The 17,049-nt window shown below is 48.9% G+C and overlaps 2 protein-coding genes across 2 annotated transcripts in view; one reads left to right on the forward strand and one right to left on the reverse strand.

The window, feature by feature from the left end:
• Positions 1-1,289, forward strand: part of DHX32 (DEAH-box helicase 32 (putative)) — a 49,462-nt gene extending 48,173 nt beyond the window's left edge. The window contains exon 12 of the mRNA XM_026494365.4: positions 758-1,289. Within this exon, the coding sequence (XP_026350150.2) occupies positions 758-929 (172 nt within the window). The 3' untranslated portion in view covers positions 930-1,289. The remainder of the gene's footprint in view (positions 1-757) is intronic.
• Positions 1,076-17,012, reverse strand: BCCIP (BRCA2 and CDKN1A interacting protein). Its single transcript, XM_026494374.4, has 7 exons — positions 16,831-17,012; positions 11,882-11,956; positions 11,140-11,220; positions 6,517-6,606; positions 5,235-5,422; positions 2,960-3,134; positions 1,076-1,525 (listed from the first exon to the last, which is right to left on the reverse strand). Exons 1-7 carry the CDS (start codon positions 16,993-16,995, stop codon positions 1,355-1,357), a joined length of 945 nt encoding a protein of 314 aa, XP_026350159.1. The 5' UTR covers positions 16,996-17,012; the 3' UTR covers positions 1,076-1,354.
• Positions 17,013-17,049: the final 37 nt, after the last annotated feature.

A 17,049-nucleotide genomic window follows, 5' to 3' on the forward strand; every position in this document is an offset into this window, starting at 1 on the left:
TTGCAGGTGCGGACCTTGAGGAATGAGCTTAGCCCCCTCAGAACAGACGCGCCACCATGACCAGAGCCGGTGCGGAAGGGGTGAAGGGGAGGTGGGAGACGGGCGGGTACTGGAGGTGTAGGGCTTGTGGGCCACGTGAGGGTCTGGAATTTATCCTAAGCGCAGTACGAAACGATTTGAGAGTTTTAAGCAGGAGTAATGTCCTCTCCGTATACTTTTAAAGAGGACTCGGCTGCTACATGAGTGAACCGCAGGGGCAGTGGTGAGAATGAAGAACGAGTCTTTTGGTGCCACTGCAGACGCGGGTCCACGGGAATGTACACTCTTACCCGGAGAGTGATGTTCAGGGCAGCAACCAAAAGGAACTAGTAGCTGGACGGGGAGTGGTAGTTAGTTAGTAAGAGACAGAGGCAAAGATGCTCCCTGTCTTACCCACCCACAGTTCTCCAGAACACCTCATCTAATCTTTCCCATGTTGTGCTGGGCCTTCGGGGACAGGTCGGTTTCCCCTCGTGGGGCGTGGTGGGCATCACCCACTGTGTAGCATAACATGAGAGAAGCCAGCTTATTCTAGAAATGCAGTTGGACTGGTTCCATGAAAACCACTGGAAGTATTTATTCTGCAAAGGCAGACAGAGACAGAAGAGTTCAAATTCAATACCAGGTCTACAAGTAGATTCTCCAGGGGCGGGAAGTCCCCACACTGTTTGGTATTTCTCACCAAAAAAGAAAAAAATCACCTCTCTGTTTTCAACAGATTCATGCAGCTGGCGCCGCCGTACTATTTCAGCAACCTGCCTCCCAGCGAAAGTAAGGATATTCTCCACCAGGTAATGGATCACCTTTCACCTCTGTCAACGACGAAAAAGGAACAGAAAATGTGTGAGAAGTGCCCTGAGACTACTGAGCAGAGATGCACCATCCAGTGACTCTTCAGAATCTTCCGCAGGAAGCCAGACGCGCAGTAAGTGCCCCCGCTGGCCTGCGCGGCGCTCCGCCAGCTGAGTGCGCCCAGCTTGAACAGGGACAGCGCACCCCACACCAGAGTCTGGAAAAAATAACACTTTGTATATTATTTAAAAATAAAAAATAGAAGTTTTTATTGAGTTCTTTAAATTACGACTCCAAGTTTTCCTTCTTATTGGAAAAGCTTTTAATCAACCATTCATAATTTGACCAAATTTTTTTTAAAAAAGCTATTTTGTAAATGTGTCACAGACACAGGTGACAGAGCCCTACTTTTTTGTAGAGGACCTTATTCTGAATAAAGTCATGAGTTTCTGAGTAAATCTGACCTGTTTTCTGGTAATTTTACAAACACAAAACCATGGCACTGCTGTCCACGGTCAATGGGTCAGACAGAGAGGTGCTCTTTCAGTTTATCCATGATCTCGTTCATCCTGTCCCCTGGGATCAGCATCACGGTTCGCAAGGGCTTCATCGGGACGTCATCAAAGGACCACCTGCCTCCCAGACGAGTGTCACTCTCTTCCTGCACCGAGTAGTTGAACTTCAGGATTGCCTTCTGAACCAAATATATAATCTTAAGTTAAAAATTGAGACAACCTAAAGGCAAAACTTATTTACATGGCAGCAAGGAATACTGTTTGACATGTGTTTAAAAATCTGAACAGAAGCGCAAAAAAAAAAAAAAAAAAAAAGGCTCAAACAGGATATTCAGGCAGAAGTTACAAAATGCTCACCAGACTTCTAACCCACAGAGAAGCATGGAGCAGTGTCCCAGTCCTAAGAGGTGAGCAGCAGCTAACAGACGCAATGCTACCACCATTCATAAGTGTTTATAATTCTGAAGTCACTCATACCCATTCATATTCATTCTCATGTGACTCTCAATCTTGCCAACAGAAAAGTGAAATGAAGACTTGTAACATTTGACAATTAATGAGAAGAATGGTCTTCCAACACTGGTTTTCCTCATTGTCCTGGCTGCTCCCTTGGCATCAAGCTGTCCCAGGCCATCTTAAAACCCATCCAGCCTTCCCTGAAACTACCTGCCTAAGGTGCTCAGGCATAAAAATTAAATTTTCACTACTTCCTGAAAAACCAGGGCAGAGCTGAATCTGTGGTATTTTAGTATTTAGTCGAGAGCTTTTTAAAAGTAGTGACAGATGGGGGGGCACGTGGGTGGCTCAGCAGGTTAAGCATCTGACTTTGGCTCAGTCATGATCCCAGGTTCCTGGGATTGAGCCCGTGTCCAGCTCCCTGCTCAGGGGGACCCTGCTTCTCCCTCTCCCACTGCAGCTCCCCCTGCTTGTGCTGGCTGTCTCTCTCCTTCTTAAATAAATAAATAAAATCTTAAAAAAAAAAAAAAAAAGTAGTGACAGATGTCCTCTAATCCAGGAAAATAAGTTACCCCTCAGATTTATTTAACATTTTTGAGAAGAGATCAGGGTGAGAAAGCATATTCTCTCATGTCTGGTTATCCATGATGGCACAAGCCACCTTTCTGCAGGAAAGTGCTAGAAATCCCACAAGTGGAAGGACATCCAGGACCAAAGGCACAGAGAAGCAAATAAGCCATCACTGGGGAGCAGGGGCTGCCCCAGCTTTCCCATCAACCACCAGCATGACCTCAGATAACGGCTCTAATCTCCCTCAGACTCAATGTCCTCACTGGTAAACCAGGACTGACATCTACCTTGTGAAGTGGTTCCAGAATTACTGATCTTCGAGAGTAAGTGTATCGGGAGTGTCCAATCACCATTCAACATTCACAGCTTTTCTCCTCCCCACCTCCACCCTGGGGCTGGGGGCCGGTGACGAACCTGCCGGGAAGGCACTAGGTGTGGGCACGGCACTGCGCACCAGCTGCTAGCAGTCCGGAGAAAGAGCAGCCGCCCTCACATCTGCCATAAACGGGACAGCAGTCAATCCTGCCTGTTGTCAAGAAAATCCTCGTCTACGTTCAAACAAATAGAAGAAAACAGGACAGTCTTACCTCATAGAAAAACTCTTCCTCTGCATTTGCAAACATTAACTCCTCTTTCTCCTGGTTGTTCCCTTTCTTTCTGGAGTGGTTTTTTCCAGCTTCCACAAACGTCTTGCTAATCAGAAGGTAGAAGTAACACTTCCCACATGGCTTGTTGGTTTTGTGCGCCTCTGCTAGTTCTTTCCTACAAAGCATAACACAGAGAAGGTCTGCTTGCTGAGCCCGGTGAATCCGTCAACAAACCAGAGCACAGGGAAAGCCAGTGAGGCCTCTGCAGGGGGTTCTGCCGTCTCCGGCACAGGCGTGACGGACAGACATCAGATCTGGACACTTCTACAGCCCGGAGTTTTAGTTATGTAGCCAGCTGCACCTGTGATGGGCTGTGGCCGTGTCTGACAGCGAGCAGCAGGACGAATCCCTCAGACGATGCTGAGCTGTGGACACGCGGCAAGTGACAGGAGTCTAAAATTCCGTCCACGTCACTGCTCTGCCTCTGCCGAAGTTACAAACGGGTAAGAATCTGGGTTTCTAAAACCAGTGTTTAACAGAGCCACGAAGGCACAGAGCCGCAACCAATGCCATGAGAGCATGTGACGACTAGTCTCCAAGCACTAGAGGCCGGCACAGCGACTAGAGTCCTGACATACCGCAGAAAGGCGTGGCAGGACACAGATCCCCTGGATTCTACAAGAGACAGGGGAATGGTGGTCCCTATGCATCTGGCTAATCAAAGATGTAAAGACTTCAGCTTTAATAGAGCAGGAGAGAGCACATCAGGCTCCTGTGAAACCAAATAAACGTGAGCTCCCGCTGAGCAGAAAAAAACAAAGGAAGACAACACGCAGCAGAAGTCCGATAAATGCAGCTGGGCACTGGGAGGGTGGGGATGAGAGTAAAACTAAAAAGCAATGAAGTTAAGCGGGACACCTGAAGGTTCAGCCTGTCCTCACATCCCCACCAACTACTAGCGGGCAAACACAAGCACCGCGACCACGGAGCAACAGCGTCCGTGCAGCCCGGGGGCCGGTCTGCATTTCCACCCTGCTCCACCTCAAAGCACAGCAATCCCAATTCTTAGCTCTTCTTAACAATTAAAATGTTGTAAACCCAAAACCCCTGCATCAAAAAAGTACAACAGGGACACCTGGGTGGCTCAGTCGGTTGAGCTTCCGACTCTTGGTTTCGGCTCAAGTTGTGAGCTCACGGTCGTTTTAAAACAAAACGAAACAGGGGCACCTGGGTAGCGCAGTCGTTAAGCGTCTGCCTTCGGCTCAGGGCGTGATCCCGGCATTATGGGATCGACCCCACATCGGGCTCCTCCGCTATGAGCCTGCTTCTTCCTCTCCCACTCCCCCTGCTTGTGTCCCTCTCTCACTGGCTGTCTCTATCTCTGTCGAATAAATAAAAAAAATCTTAAAAAAAAAAAAAAAGCGTCTGCCTTCGGCTCAGGGCATGATCCCGGCATTCCGGGATTGAGTCCCACATCGGGCTCCTCCGCTGGGAGTCTGCTTCTTCCTCTCCCACTCCCCTGCTGTGTTCCCTCTCTGGTTGGCTGTCTCTCTGTCACATAAATAAAATCTTAAAAAAAGAAAAAAAAAAAAAGAAAGAAACAAAACACAAAAAAAAACCCAACAGCAAACCCCAAAAAGCCAGAGACAAAGTAGCAGGACCATGGCTTCCTCAGTTACAAAACATCCCAGTGGAACTGACGAATTGTACCCAGTTTTGATTACTGGAATAATTGTTCAGCATTGTATCCATGTCACAGAAATCTGGGAAGAGGACAAAAACTTCAGTCCAGTAGGGACTAAAAAGTCTATGTAAACTCATCTGTGTTTATACCCCGTACATCTTGTAAGACTGTTCAGACTTCTGTCACAAGTCATTAAGAAGCCCACTGTTAAGAAGGGACACGTTGGGCGCCTCAATGGCTGTCGGTGAAGCGTCCACCTTTGGCTCAGGTCACCATCCTGGGGTCCTGGGATCGAGTCCCACATTGGGCTCCCTGCTCAGCGGGGATCCTACTTCTCCCTCTCCTCCCTGCTTGTGCTCTCTGTCACTATCTCTGTCTCTCTCAAATAAATAAATAAAATCTTTAAAAAAAAAAAAAAGAAAAAGAAAAGAAGGGACACGCCTCTGGCAGGAGGTATCCTCCAACCCCCGGAGCCACAGGCTGCCGAGGGGGCGCGCGGAGCGCTTCCCACTGCAGCTGGCTGTCGAAATGCCCCTGCTGAGCCCACTCGGGAACAGCGACTGTTCAGATGCACGTGGCCCGGGCTCTTACTGGAGCTGCTGATGCATGGGCAGCGCGATCTGAGGAGGGACGTTGATGAACCTCTCGCTGAGGAGAAAGCCCACAGGCCTGGACGTGTCGTTCAAATGTGTGTCCAGCTGTTCCACCAAGGTCTTGCCACAGTTCTTCTCACAGGAGCTCAGGATCAGCTCTTTAATTTGCTCAGCACACTGGGTACCCTAGGAAGCAAAGACAAGGCTCGCTGTTCACTACAGGCCACACGTGGAGCACAACACAAAGTGTGAGCTGTCTCCTTCTTACAGTAAGGGCAGTCTCCTGCCACTGCCTTTAAAATCCCACCTGTCAGGGCGCCTGGGGGGCTCAGTCGGTTAAGCGTTTGCCTTCCGCTCAGGTCATGATCCCAGGGCCATGGGATCGAGTCCCACATCAGGCTCCCTGTTGAGTGGGGCGCCTGCTTCTCCCCCACCCCCGCTTGCCCTGCTTGTACTAATATATAAATAAATAAAATCTTAAATAAAAACAAAATCGCACCGTCCTCAGTGTTGACTGCGTAAACACCTGGTTATTTACAATCCCGTGAGCAGTGCTGACAGTTGCACACCAACACCCACACACTAGTATAGCACTTCCAGCCCCTCTTGTAAAGGCAGATGGAAGTAACTGGAAAGTTCACATAAAACCTGAAGATGAAGTCTGACCTGCATCTTATTCTGAAGAGGGTAAACAGCTGGTTTCCCTTTTTTATTAAAACTCGGCGAGTCAATAAAGAGATGCATGGAAACGCGAGCGAAAGTCAGTGCGTGCCCACCGCCGTAGGAGGCAACGAAGCCTCACCATCAAAGCAAGAGCCGCACGGACGGCAGCACCACCAGCTCCGGAGTCAATACCAACACCAGGACCCCAGTTCCGGATGGTTCTCTACACCACCGGGAGCCATGACTTTCACCACAGAGATCATGCAGCACAAAAACACACTCACGTTAAAGAAAGATTACAGTGGGGGCGCCTGGGGGGCTCAGCCAGTTAAGTGTCTGCCTTTGGCTAAGGTCATGATCTCAGGGTCCTGGGATCGAGCCCTAAGTTGGGGTCCCTGCTCAGCGGGGAGTCACCTTCTCCCTGTCATTCTCCCTCTGTGCTCTCCCTCTCTCAAATAAATAAAATCTTAAAGAAGAAAGATTACAGTAGGATTTCACAAAAGCACATATCCTTATTGTTAATTTCATCGTCTAATCTAAAAACAGTCGTCATGCATTAAATAAAAGTGATTTGGGTCTAAGGAACAGGCACTCAGATGCCACTCAGTGAAACCAACCTTTCTTTCAGTTAAATTTAAAAGACTTATGAACCCAAAAATCTCATCTTCATCCACATCGTCATCGCTGTCTTCTGAAACATCCGTTTGCTATTTTAAAAAGAAAAAGAATTAAAATTGTACGTTTGGTTGGGAGGAAGTAGAATACCAAGTCACGTTTCAGTTTTCAAACACACTTTCCGTGGCTACTGTCGCCGTGGGGAAGCATCGCACGCTGAGGACCGTGGGCCTCACCCTATCAGCTCACCTCCCTTGCTTCTGCTTCCCCTTTATACACTGCGGACGACTGCTTCCTGCTCCAAATTTTCTTTACAACAGACTCTCAATGTATTACAAATCCAGACCAGATAAAACCCCCTGAAATCAACCACTTCAGTCTGTCTTCTAAGTGATCTGGCTGTAGCCAGCCCTGCTCGTTCCTCGAGGGCCCCCCCCACCCACACGCCTCCACAGCACAGGCCAGTCTGGAGCACTGGGGAGGGAGAACAACACGTGAGAGCCACTTACTCCTACCACATGAGCAGGAAAGAAAAAGAGGGCAAGAAAGGAAATGAACTAGGCACAAAGAAGAAAGACTGAAATGCTTGACTCCAACGTGAACTTGCTGACTCTACTGACAGCCCCGCCCCTGGGCCCTCGTGCTCCCTCCACGTCTTCCACGTGGCACACACGTGCTTATTCAGGCTGTGCGCTCTCACAGCGTCCCCAGCACCTAGGCTGGCAGGGACCCACGACTGTCCCACGTGTGTCCCTGATACTATTCTGTGGGAAGGCACTGACAGCTCTGCTGCCCGCAGCAGCACCACTGGCTCACTGGGGTACGGCTGAAGCAGCAGGGGCGCTCCGGGTGGCAGGTGCCTCTGTGGGGCCAGGACGTCAGACCAGTGACTGAAGGGGCCTGGCCACACGGAAGAGAGCTGAGGAAGTGGCTCCCGGATCTAAGCTGGCATGGCCACTGAAGGGGGATTCGGGCAAAGGGGCTGCCAGGCTTTAAAACCAGCATCTCTGCTGAGCCAGGCTATAAAAGACCACCAGTTTCTTCTTGTGGGAACTGGGGGCGGGGGGTGGCCGAGGAAATAAGACTGTGCCAACATGAGAGCCGTTTCGAGCTCTACGAATCAAGAGGCTGGACTAACAGAGCAGGGGCAGTAACTCAGGAGGACACAAACACCACCTGTGAGAGGGCCGTGAAGGGAGAGGGGATGGAAAGAAGAGAACATGTCCACCAGCCCCAGTCCCTCAAGATCAACAGGAGACAAGGGGAGCCTGGGTGGCATAGCGGTTAGGCGTCTGCCTTCGGCTCAGGGCATGATCCCGGCTTGTGCGATCGAGCCCCACATCGGGCTCCTCCGCTATGAGCCTGCTTCTTCCTCTCCCACTCCCCCTGCTTGTGTTCCCTCTCTCGCTGGCTGTCTCTACCTCTGCCAAATAAATAATAAAATCTTTAAAAAAAAAAAAAAAATCAACAGGAGACAGAGGTCTTGCACCTCACAGCCTCACACCTACTGTAGCAGAACCCATGCAGTACCGACAGGGCCAGGGCGAGGAAAAGGGACCCTCAGTGTCGAATCCTAAGCAATCCCCCAAACTGGGGCACCTGGCTGGCTGTCGGAGGGGCACGTGACTCTTGATCTCAAGGTTGTGAGTTTGGTTGGGCAGAGAACTTACTTTAAAAAGGGGGGGGGCACCTGGGTGGCTCAGATGGTTAAGTGTCTGCCTTCAGCTCAGGTCATGATCTCAGGGTCCTGCGACTGAGCCCCGCATTGGGTTCCCTGCTTGGTGGAGAGCCTGCTTCTCCCTCTCCCTCTACTGTTCCCCGTTCCCCCTGCTTGTGCTCTCTCAAATAAATAAATAAAATCTTAAAAAATAAATAAAAAAAAAAAGAAATTAAAAAAAGAAAAGAAAAGAGATCCCCCAAATGGCCACTGGGCTCACAAGCAGTTAGCATGCCCTGAAGCACGCTCCATGGTCCTTGACCGGTCGTCAGCCATCAAGGCAACACCACACGGCAGCTGCCTCTCCATGGAGCCGGGGTCAATATCCCATCAGCCTCATCCATGACCACCTGCTTCCCCTCAGCAAGAGCCCTGTCTGCTTGACCCATTCACCACCCCTTCCCACATCTCCTCTCATCCCTCCAGCCTCGTGGTTCAACACAATTCCTAGGACCTAAGTCCCGAGCAACCCCACCTAACACCTGACCCCGGAATCTCTCTCCACACAACCCGCAGGTGCAGTTCATGGCCCTCCCCCTGCCCTTTCCCCTCCACAGCCCTAGGATCTGCCTTCTCTACAAGAGTCCAACCCCCCCCCCCCCCCCGGGCCAGAGGCTACAGTGAAAGTGCTGAGCCAGGCTATAAAAGACCACCACTAGGGACAGAAGTCTCTCGCTGGGACACCTCAAGTACCTCTGTGGAAGCCAAAAGCCATAACTGTCGCTGTGAAGTTATTTGTGTAACCACCCCGGCGAAGGCTGAATCCCCCGCTGACAGCAAGCTCTTGCAAGGATAAAAGTGACAGTTTCTTGCTGGACGGTCTTAGGACACAGTTAGAAGGCGGAGAAGGGCCAGTAACGTCTCCTCCGCACTGACAAGGCACCAAGGACGGAAAACTGAAGCAAGCCACTCCACACCACTAGGTCTTACTCAGGGTCTATTACCGACAGAGGGATCAGGTGGTGGACGATCCCGGCACCAGGCAGCTGTTCTCACGCAGCCCGGACCTCAACCCACAGCTCCGACGGAGCCAGGGGCCTGGTGGGAAGGTCGCAGGGTAGTTGTCTAAGGTGGGGCCTTCAGTGCACCTCTTTATGGAAGATCAGAACAAGACTTCCGCATTCTGGTCAGGGCATGCGTTAACTTCCCCGGGGCCCAGAGCACTGCCCCACAGGAGGTCACGGCAAGCACGAACAAGATGGGAGTCAGTGCTGTCAGCACGTCTACAGACACTGATGGCTGGAGGGGACACGTTTTGGTGAAAGAGGCCTGCCCTTCCCATTGCTCTAATAGAAGGAAGCGACTGGCAGTGCTAGTCCCTTCACTTTCTTTACATTTCGTGCCATGAGGTTTAGTAACAGGGATGTTGGTGACCCTATCCGACAGTTCCAGAACTTCAGTGGAGTACTGGTGGGAAAAACCGGATCAGGGTGTTTAGGAGAGGAGGCAGAGGCTGCAAATGCCAACTTTTTCAAGACCTTCAGCTTTGACAACAAAGGGAAATGGCTAAAGGTGAGGCGGTGGGTGTGAGCACCAGACTGAAGGGCCGCTGCTTTTGTACCACGACCCAGACGGCACGTGCCGGGATGGGAGGAGACACCGACCGTGGGCGCCGCCACTCCAGCGCTCGCCATGCGCCGCGGCGCCAAGCACCGTGTGCTCAGCAACTCCTGCTGCTTCCGCACCACCGTGCGGAGTAGGGACCAGGACCATCCTCGTTTTCAGAGATGCAAACGAACCAAGGTCACCGTGGCAGATTCTATTTTCCACGATTGCTGCCACAGCTCCAGTCCCACGTTCTCTTCTGACAAAGGCACCTCGCCCCTCCTCCCTCCAAGTGGTGGGGTCCACACACTCTCCCCTTGAACCTGTGCAGACCTTCACATCTGATTAAGAGGACAGCGGAAATACAGTGCTGTGCACTTGTGCCTGGTTCTTCGGGGCTGCTCAATCCTGGAACGCAGCCACTGTGGAGGGGCCCGCACTGCAGGGGAACAAAGGCCCCTGGCCCACAGTCCCGGCAGGGCTCCCCGTGGACAGCAGCACCAACATGCCGGTCACGTGGGTGAGCCATCTTGAAAGTGAATCCTCTGGCCCCCCGCTGACCCTCTGTACCTAATGCGACACAGAGCAGACAGGAGTTGTCCTCACTGAGCTCTGTGCAAATGAGCCAAACCGATGACCGCTGCTATTCTATGACACTAAACCGTGGGCAGTTTGTTAAGCAAACCGAAAGCACCATCGGGAGCAGCAGCGGCAGGACTCACCCTCCTGCTGTGTCTCCTCCAAAATCTCCCTCCAGTGCTTGACGCCACTCCCTTCCAGGTCACCCCCACCCCAACCAGGACCCCCACCGGGGCTCCTCTGAGGACTCTGGCACTGACTTACTCCTCCCAGTAACGGTGGTGTCAGCAGCGTCCGCCCGCCGCCCCCCCCCCCCCCCCCACCGCGGGTAACATCCAGCTGCTAAGAACGCCCACGTCTCCAGCCACTGCTCACACCTCCCGGGCATGCATCACAGGCAAATCCAACTCAGCATGTGCACACCCCGACTCACGTTCCCCCGACCACCTCCTCCTCCATGTTTGCAATGCTGGTGGCTGGAGCCAGACACCTGGGAGCCACCCTTGAGTCCTTTCACCTCACTCCGACCAGTCACCCACTAAGCCCCATCATATCTCAATTCCCAAATATCTGCCGAATCGCCCCCTTCTCTTACTAGCCATTGCCAGTCTCGGGATTCCTGAGTTCAGTAATCTTGGAAATTACTGGAATGGCTTTCTAACCAGTCTTCCTTCCTCCAGTAACACCTCTTCCCAGTTTGAGCTCCTGGCCCACCAGTTAAACATCAGGAGAATCTTAACAGGACAAAAATATAATTTAATCAGAACATGACTGTCCTGCTTACCTTTATCACGCTCCCAATATGGTTCTGTTGAATTAAGAGATCAGTTAGTTCTGCAGTGTTCACAGGAGCCTTTAGGAAAAGCTAAGAAGAGAAAAAAAACTTATTTTAAATGAAAATCAAAGCACAATTTTTAATAAGACGTCTAATATCCATACTCAAATAATGAAATATCAATGACAACTCAGAAGAGCAATCCCAGGAGGAAAGGAAAAGCCCAGGAGAATCAAAGCTAAAGGCACTGAAGTTGAGGAGGCAGTCAGTGGTATTACAGGAGGTGTGGGGGAGAGAAGGAGAAGGATGGACAAAAGGCCAAAGAATTTGGTGAGGGGAACTGGAGGCTATGCAGAGCAAAACCAAAGCCAGTTACATGGGGTAAGGCCAGTGTAAAAGCAGCAAGCAGGGATTCGCAGGACAGGCCGTGCACTCAGCCCACAGGACTATTAGGGATTAATTCTTCTGCCCCACAAACTCTGGATGTAAGAGAAAAACAGTAGAGTAGCTCAAAGAATTAGCACATGAAAAGGAAGGTATTTTACGACACAGGGTGTTGATTAACACATTAATCAGAAGCTCAAAGGGGAGTAAGCCTTGGAAGAGAAGAGAAACAATCCTTTCTTCTCTGCAGGGTAGAAAAGAGGAATGGGAATTCTAAAATAAAGGATGAAATTTGACCTAGCTTGTGTTGAATGGCCAGGATTTTCTCAGAGGAGCAAATCGGTGTGTAGGGCGTTAAAGACCATACCTGCTGCAGTAATTTCTTAATTCCGTCATAATCCTTATCGGAGATGGAATAAGCTTCAAATTCAACATTCACTTCCTGTGAATAATGACATGGGAAACAAAGGCAGAAAAAAAAATTATTAAATCTCCTTACTACCTACAGCCCACTGACAAGTCCTTGAAACAGGCAGAGTGTCCTTCCTCTAGGGACTCAACTGCCTCCTTAATACTGAGGGCAACAAGCCATCTTAGCCCAACCCTCAGGATCCTGCAAGTCTACTTTAACATATAAAAATTCCTTTGGAAACTTCACCTCTACCCCCCCCCCCCCAAGATACATGTTGGCAATCATCCCAAGCATATGACCCACCAATAGACATCTGAAGGGTCTCATGACTCAGGTTTTATTAGACAGTAATAAATGGCCCTTTCCCAACAACAGCTAGCCCCCTCAAGGTCCTGGAAACCTTGCTTCCAAAATTCCTTAGAGACTTACACTATCCCTAACCCCCCCCAACTTGGAGGTATATAAAGGGCCAATGCTCATGACCCCAGTGCAGCTCTTTCTGCCCACAGGTCCTGTCCTCGTGCTTTAATAAAACCACCTTTTTGCACCAAAGATATCTCCAGAATTCTTTCTTGGCTGTCAGCTTCGAACCCTAACGTCTTTCCTACACCAAATCATACACAAAATTGGTCATCACACATAACTTCCTAACATAATTCAGGCATTATTTTCTACTCTGCAGATTCTTCTTTTCCCTCTACCTCTATCTACAGAACATGCCAGAAAAAGGACACGAAGAAAATGTTATCTAAAGAACTGTCTAGGCTTCAAATAGGCAAAAATATTGCCAAGATTGCCATCTGCACAAGTTATAAAGCATCTTCAAGCCTTCTCCTGATTTGACACAAAAGCCTGAGAAGAACAAAAAACTCAGAATGATCTAGTTTCAATGTAGAGAAAGTCTGCTCTGGATAAAACAGTCACAGCAGCCACACGAAGAAATTATTTACCTGACTGCAGTAAGGATGAGCAAAGAGCAAAATCACTTCCAAAGTCCTGGCACTGCCGAGCGCTTGATTCAGCCCATGCACCCGAGGCTACGCCTCATTCACTTGACAAATGCTGAGAACCACCACGTACCAAGCACTGTGCCAGGCACTCGCAATGAAAAGGTAAGCAGAGCAGACATGAATGGTCCTGCCCTAATGGAGCTTATACAGTTTAGGGGGGAACATAGACTAAATGTAAAGTTTCAACTATACATGCTAGAAACACAGGTACACAGTGCTACAACAGCTTGAAAAATAGGTAAGTCAGGAAAGTCTTCCCTTAGAGAAGTGACACGAGCTGGGAGTGAGGATGAGTTCCTGGCACAGAGAACAGCACATACTAAGGCCCTGAGGCAGGATGAAATATGGTGAGTGAGTACATGAGACTCTATGAAGCTGTGTGTGGCTGGGCTCCTTGATCTCTCTGCAAAACAGTAACAGAATCTAGCCTGCGATGCCACTTAAGTGTCCCATAAATAAATGAAAGGATTGCTTTACACCAAAAACAAAACCTAAGAGGTTTATAAGCACTACCCAAGATCAGTCCTAAATCATACCTTGGTAAGTGACACACTTATTTTAGTGCTCTAATAAAATAGAGTATTCACACATACTTGCAAGTTTAGTAGGTTCTGGAACTTGCGCTGCAGCTGAGGAAGGCCACAGAGGTCAATCACACCTACTTGTGCCTTGTCATCCTGACTGTGCATACATTTAAGCATTCCTGAGCTGTGAAAATTTGCCAGGGGCTGGATATCAAGGCCAGTTTATAAACTTCAAATCCTGACTCCCTCCCGGAAGTAGGCTCAGCCAGATTATGTGAGCAACACAGCGCAGGGGGTAGGGTGAGAGACCGTGTTCCAAACTGGGTCAAACTAAACCAGGTAACAAATTGTTGCTATTCAGGTATTGAATGTATTCCTTAAAAAGAAATAAGTTCTTTAAACAATGCTCTTCTAGACAGATGTCTCCGACCTCTATCCCAGGCTATGATGGCACCGCCACTGCAGCAAGTACCAAATGGGCTTACTGCCCAGCACCCCTTTCCCTGGGAATGGACTCCCCATCCACGTGGTTTCAGGGGAAACAGCCATCTTTGTGAAACAGAGCCCTGCCACTCACTCCCAAGTGACAGAATTTAGAATTAAAACTAAATGTGGCATCTCACCTGCTTGCTCTTTTGAGTGACAAATCTCGGAAGCTGTTGGTATTTTCTATTCTCCGCTACGTGGAGAAGAAACAGAAAAATAACAAAATATTTTGAATGTAACAAAGAGCTGCAAAGTAGAGAAGAAAAATGTAATGAAGTCTCAGGTTCTCCGCAGCATTCCAGGCTCGGGGACCCAGGCCCTTCCTGAGGCCCCGCCAATCTCCTGCCCTTGGAGGTCTAAGGTACCCTTCCTTGCATCCTTACCATAAACTCCCCTTCCTCTGAAGCTCCCCTCCAACAGTCTCCGTTAAGCAGAAGCAAGAGTCTTAACCACATGGCCAAAAGAACTTAACATGCCTAGTGCTTTTCTTCTCATCTTTTCAGTACCCTGACCTGTTTCTTGAAGTTCTCTCTCCCATTTGCTCTCACTTCTCTGCTAGCTGCCTCAAAGCCAGTCACCCTGCTTTTTAAATCAGGCTTAAAACACACATGCACGCATTTCTTTCCTTATATACAAAGCAGATCTGAGAGGGATTCTGAATTTCAAATATAATTCTCATGGATTTATTCATCACGGTAATGAGCTGTGGATGAGCAAACTTCTAAGCAACTAAAAGCCCCCTCCAAATAAATAAAGGACTCAAGATCCACCAAGTGTAGGGCATCGCCCTGAAAGCTCTAAGAATTTCTTCAGTCAAAAAAGTAATACAGTCCAGTGGTAAACACTACAAGAGAGCATGGAGGTTACAGAGTTGGAAGTCTTATTACCCACCCCCCAACTTCTACTCTTCAAAGGTTACTATCAGTAAGTTCATCTTTCAAGAGGTTTTTGACACATAATCAAATTTATTTCCTGTTTCTTCCTTCCCCTACATAGACTGCACTGCACAGGCTGTCTACACTTAACTTGCTGTGTATCCGCCGTCTTAAATGGTGGTAACTGCTAACTTCAGAGGGTTGATGTAAATATTAAATGAGTTACTACAAGGTGCACGGAGCCTGGAACAGCATGATTATTATTATGACTGGAGAATAAATTCTTTCCAGTCCAACTACTGTTATCAGGGGATGTATACATTTTAAAGTTTGACAGATACTGTCAAATTGCCCTCCAAAGACACTGCAACAAATTATACTCCCACCAACAGTATATATAAGTATCTGTTTTCTTACACTACAGTCAACGATCATTCTCACACTAATTTTTAATCACTGGAGGATGACAGACTATCTATGTCAATGCAAGAAGCACTGATTTCTATAACCCAAAGTGAGCAAAACAGCCAATTAAAGTTCTAAGTAAAAAAAGGTGAGACCACATTCAAGACAAGGGACTAAAGTAAAGAGCTGATTTCTAAGGGAAAGCTCTGTTCACTGGAAATTTACCAAATACCCACGCCAGTCTCAGCCTTAATCCTGACTCATGTTTATCTCTGACTTGATTTCCCATCAGTCTCTCTTGCTTATTCTGTTGTGGCCATACTAGCTACCTTTCTGTCCATCTACCAGGAGGTCTTCGGATTTTCCTATAAATAAAATGGAAAGTCAGTGGAGTGTTCTGAACAGGAAAAAGAGAACAGACCTACATTTTAAAAAGATCTCTCTGGAGGTGCCTGGCTGGCTCAGTAGGAAGAGCATATGACTCTTGGTTGTGAGTTGGAGCCCCACATTGGCCTCAGAGATTACTAAACAATAAATAAATAAACTTCAAAGTATGGTATTTAGCATCCCTAATATCGTATAAAAAATAAAATAAAATAAAATGCACCCTCTGGCTCCAGGTGTAGAAACAGTACGGGAACAAGAATGGAAGAAAGCAAGCTACTGAGATTACGACAGGAGTCCAGTCAGGCGATGATGGAAGCGTGGACTAAGACTGTAAATCAATGATGAAAAGTGTCTGGGTATGAAGGTAGAGCTAACAGGATTTATTGATAGACTGGATGTGGGATGCAAAAAGGGAGGAATTAAAGTTACCAGGTTTTGGGTTTGAGCAACTTGGCAAATACCAGAACCACTTACAAAAATAGCAAAGACTGGGAGCTGGAGCATGAATTACAAATTCTGCTTTGCACCCACTAAGTTTTAGGTCCCTACTGGGCATTTAGTGCCCTTAAGGATCATTCAGTCCTAATTATTCATTCAACAAATATTAAGTACCTATAATGCCAAGCAGTATGGCAGGAGATATTCTGGAAAAAAGGAACAGGTTCTATGAGAACCCACCACCAGGACCCGGTGAGTGGGGCAGGGTCAGATGCCCCGGAGGAAGAAGATACAGCTTAGTCGAGATCTAAACAAGGACGGGAAAACACTGCAAGATGAAGAAGAGCATCGGAAAAGGCTCTCGATAAAACGGACAGGCCTTCGAGAAACGGAAAGAGGGCCGCGGAGTGAGGCGAGCAACAAGAACATGTGGCTGCAGGGTGGGCAGAGAATAAACTGCAGGCTCTTGTATGGATTTGGGGCTTTAGCCGAAGAACTACAGAAAGCCACTGAGGAAAGTGTTGTGGTAGGTCTCCTGGAAAGATGGAAGGGGGCCGAACCCGCGGCGTAGGACTTCTGAAAATCATCTCTGTGGCTGTAATGTGTAAAAGACTCAAGTGGAACCCGAGCTGGGCACTTTTACCATCCCCAGTTTCTGCTTACAGACCCTCAGGTACTGGCAGGCGCTACTCCGAGCAGCTCACACAGTCACACGGCTTTGGCGGCCAGAAAGTTTTTTCCCAGACACAAACCAAACTGGGGTCGCGTGTGCTTCTCACCTCGTCGACGCCCTCGTCTTCATCCTCCTCTTCGTCACTGTCTTCATCGTCTTCGTCCTCATCCTCCACTTCATCTTCCTCTCCTTCCTCGTCGCGCTGGACCGGGACACCGGGGGGCTGCGGAGCCCCACTACCCACTGCACGCCGCTTGGGCCTGGACGCCATGTTGCCGCTCTCACTGCGCCTGCGCAGCTCCCACCAGCCCGCCCTTCCGGACCC

The sequence above is a fragment of the Ursus arctos genome, unplaced genomic scaffold (genome assembly GCF_023065955.2).
Source record: "Ursus arctos isolate Adak ecotype North America unplaced genomic scaffold, UrsArc2.0 scaffold_7, whole genome shotgun sequence".
In the NCBI taxonomy this organism is placed as follows: domain Eukaryota; kingdom Metazoa; phylum Chordata; class Mammalia; order Carnivora; family Ursidae; genus Ursus; species Ursus arctos.

Bases quoted from the DNA above. Each gene is read 5' to 3' on its own strand.
- BCCIP (XM_026494374.4), bottom strand. From the start codon at position 16,995: ATGGCGTCCAGGCCCAAGCGGCGTGCAGTGGGTAGTGGGGCTCCGCAG. The intron at 5,423-6,516 runs GTTGGTTTCACT...TTTGCTTCCTAG, and splicing joins TAAATTTAACTGAAAGAAAG to GGTACCCAGTGTGCTGAGCA. The intron at 3,135-5,234 runs GTAAGAGCCCGG...TATGCTTTGTAG, and splicing joins CCCATGCATCAGCAGCTCCA to GAAAGAACTAGCAGAGGCGC.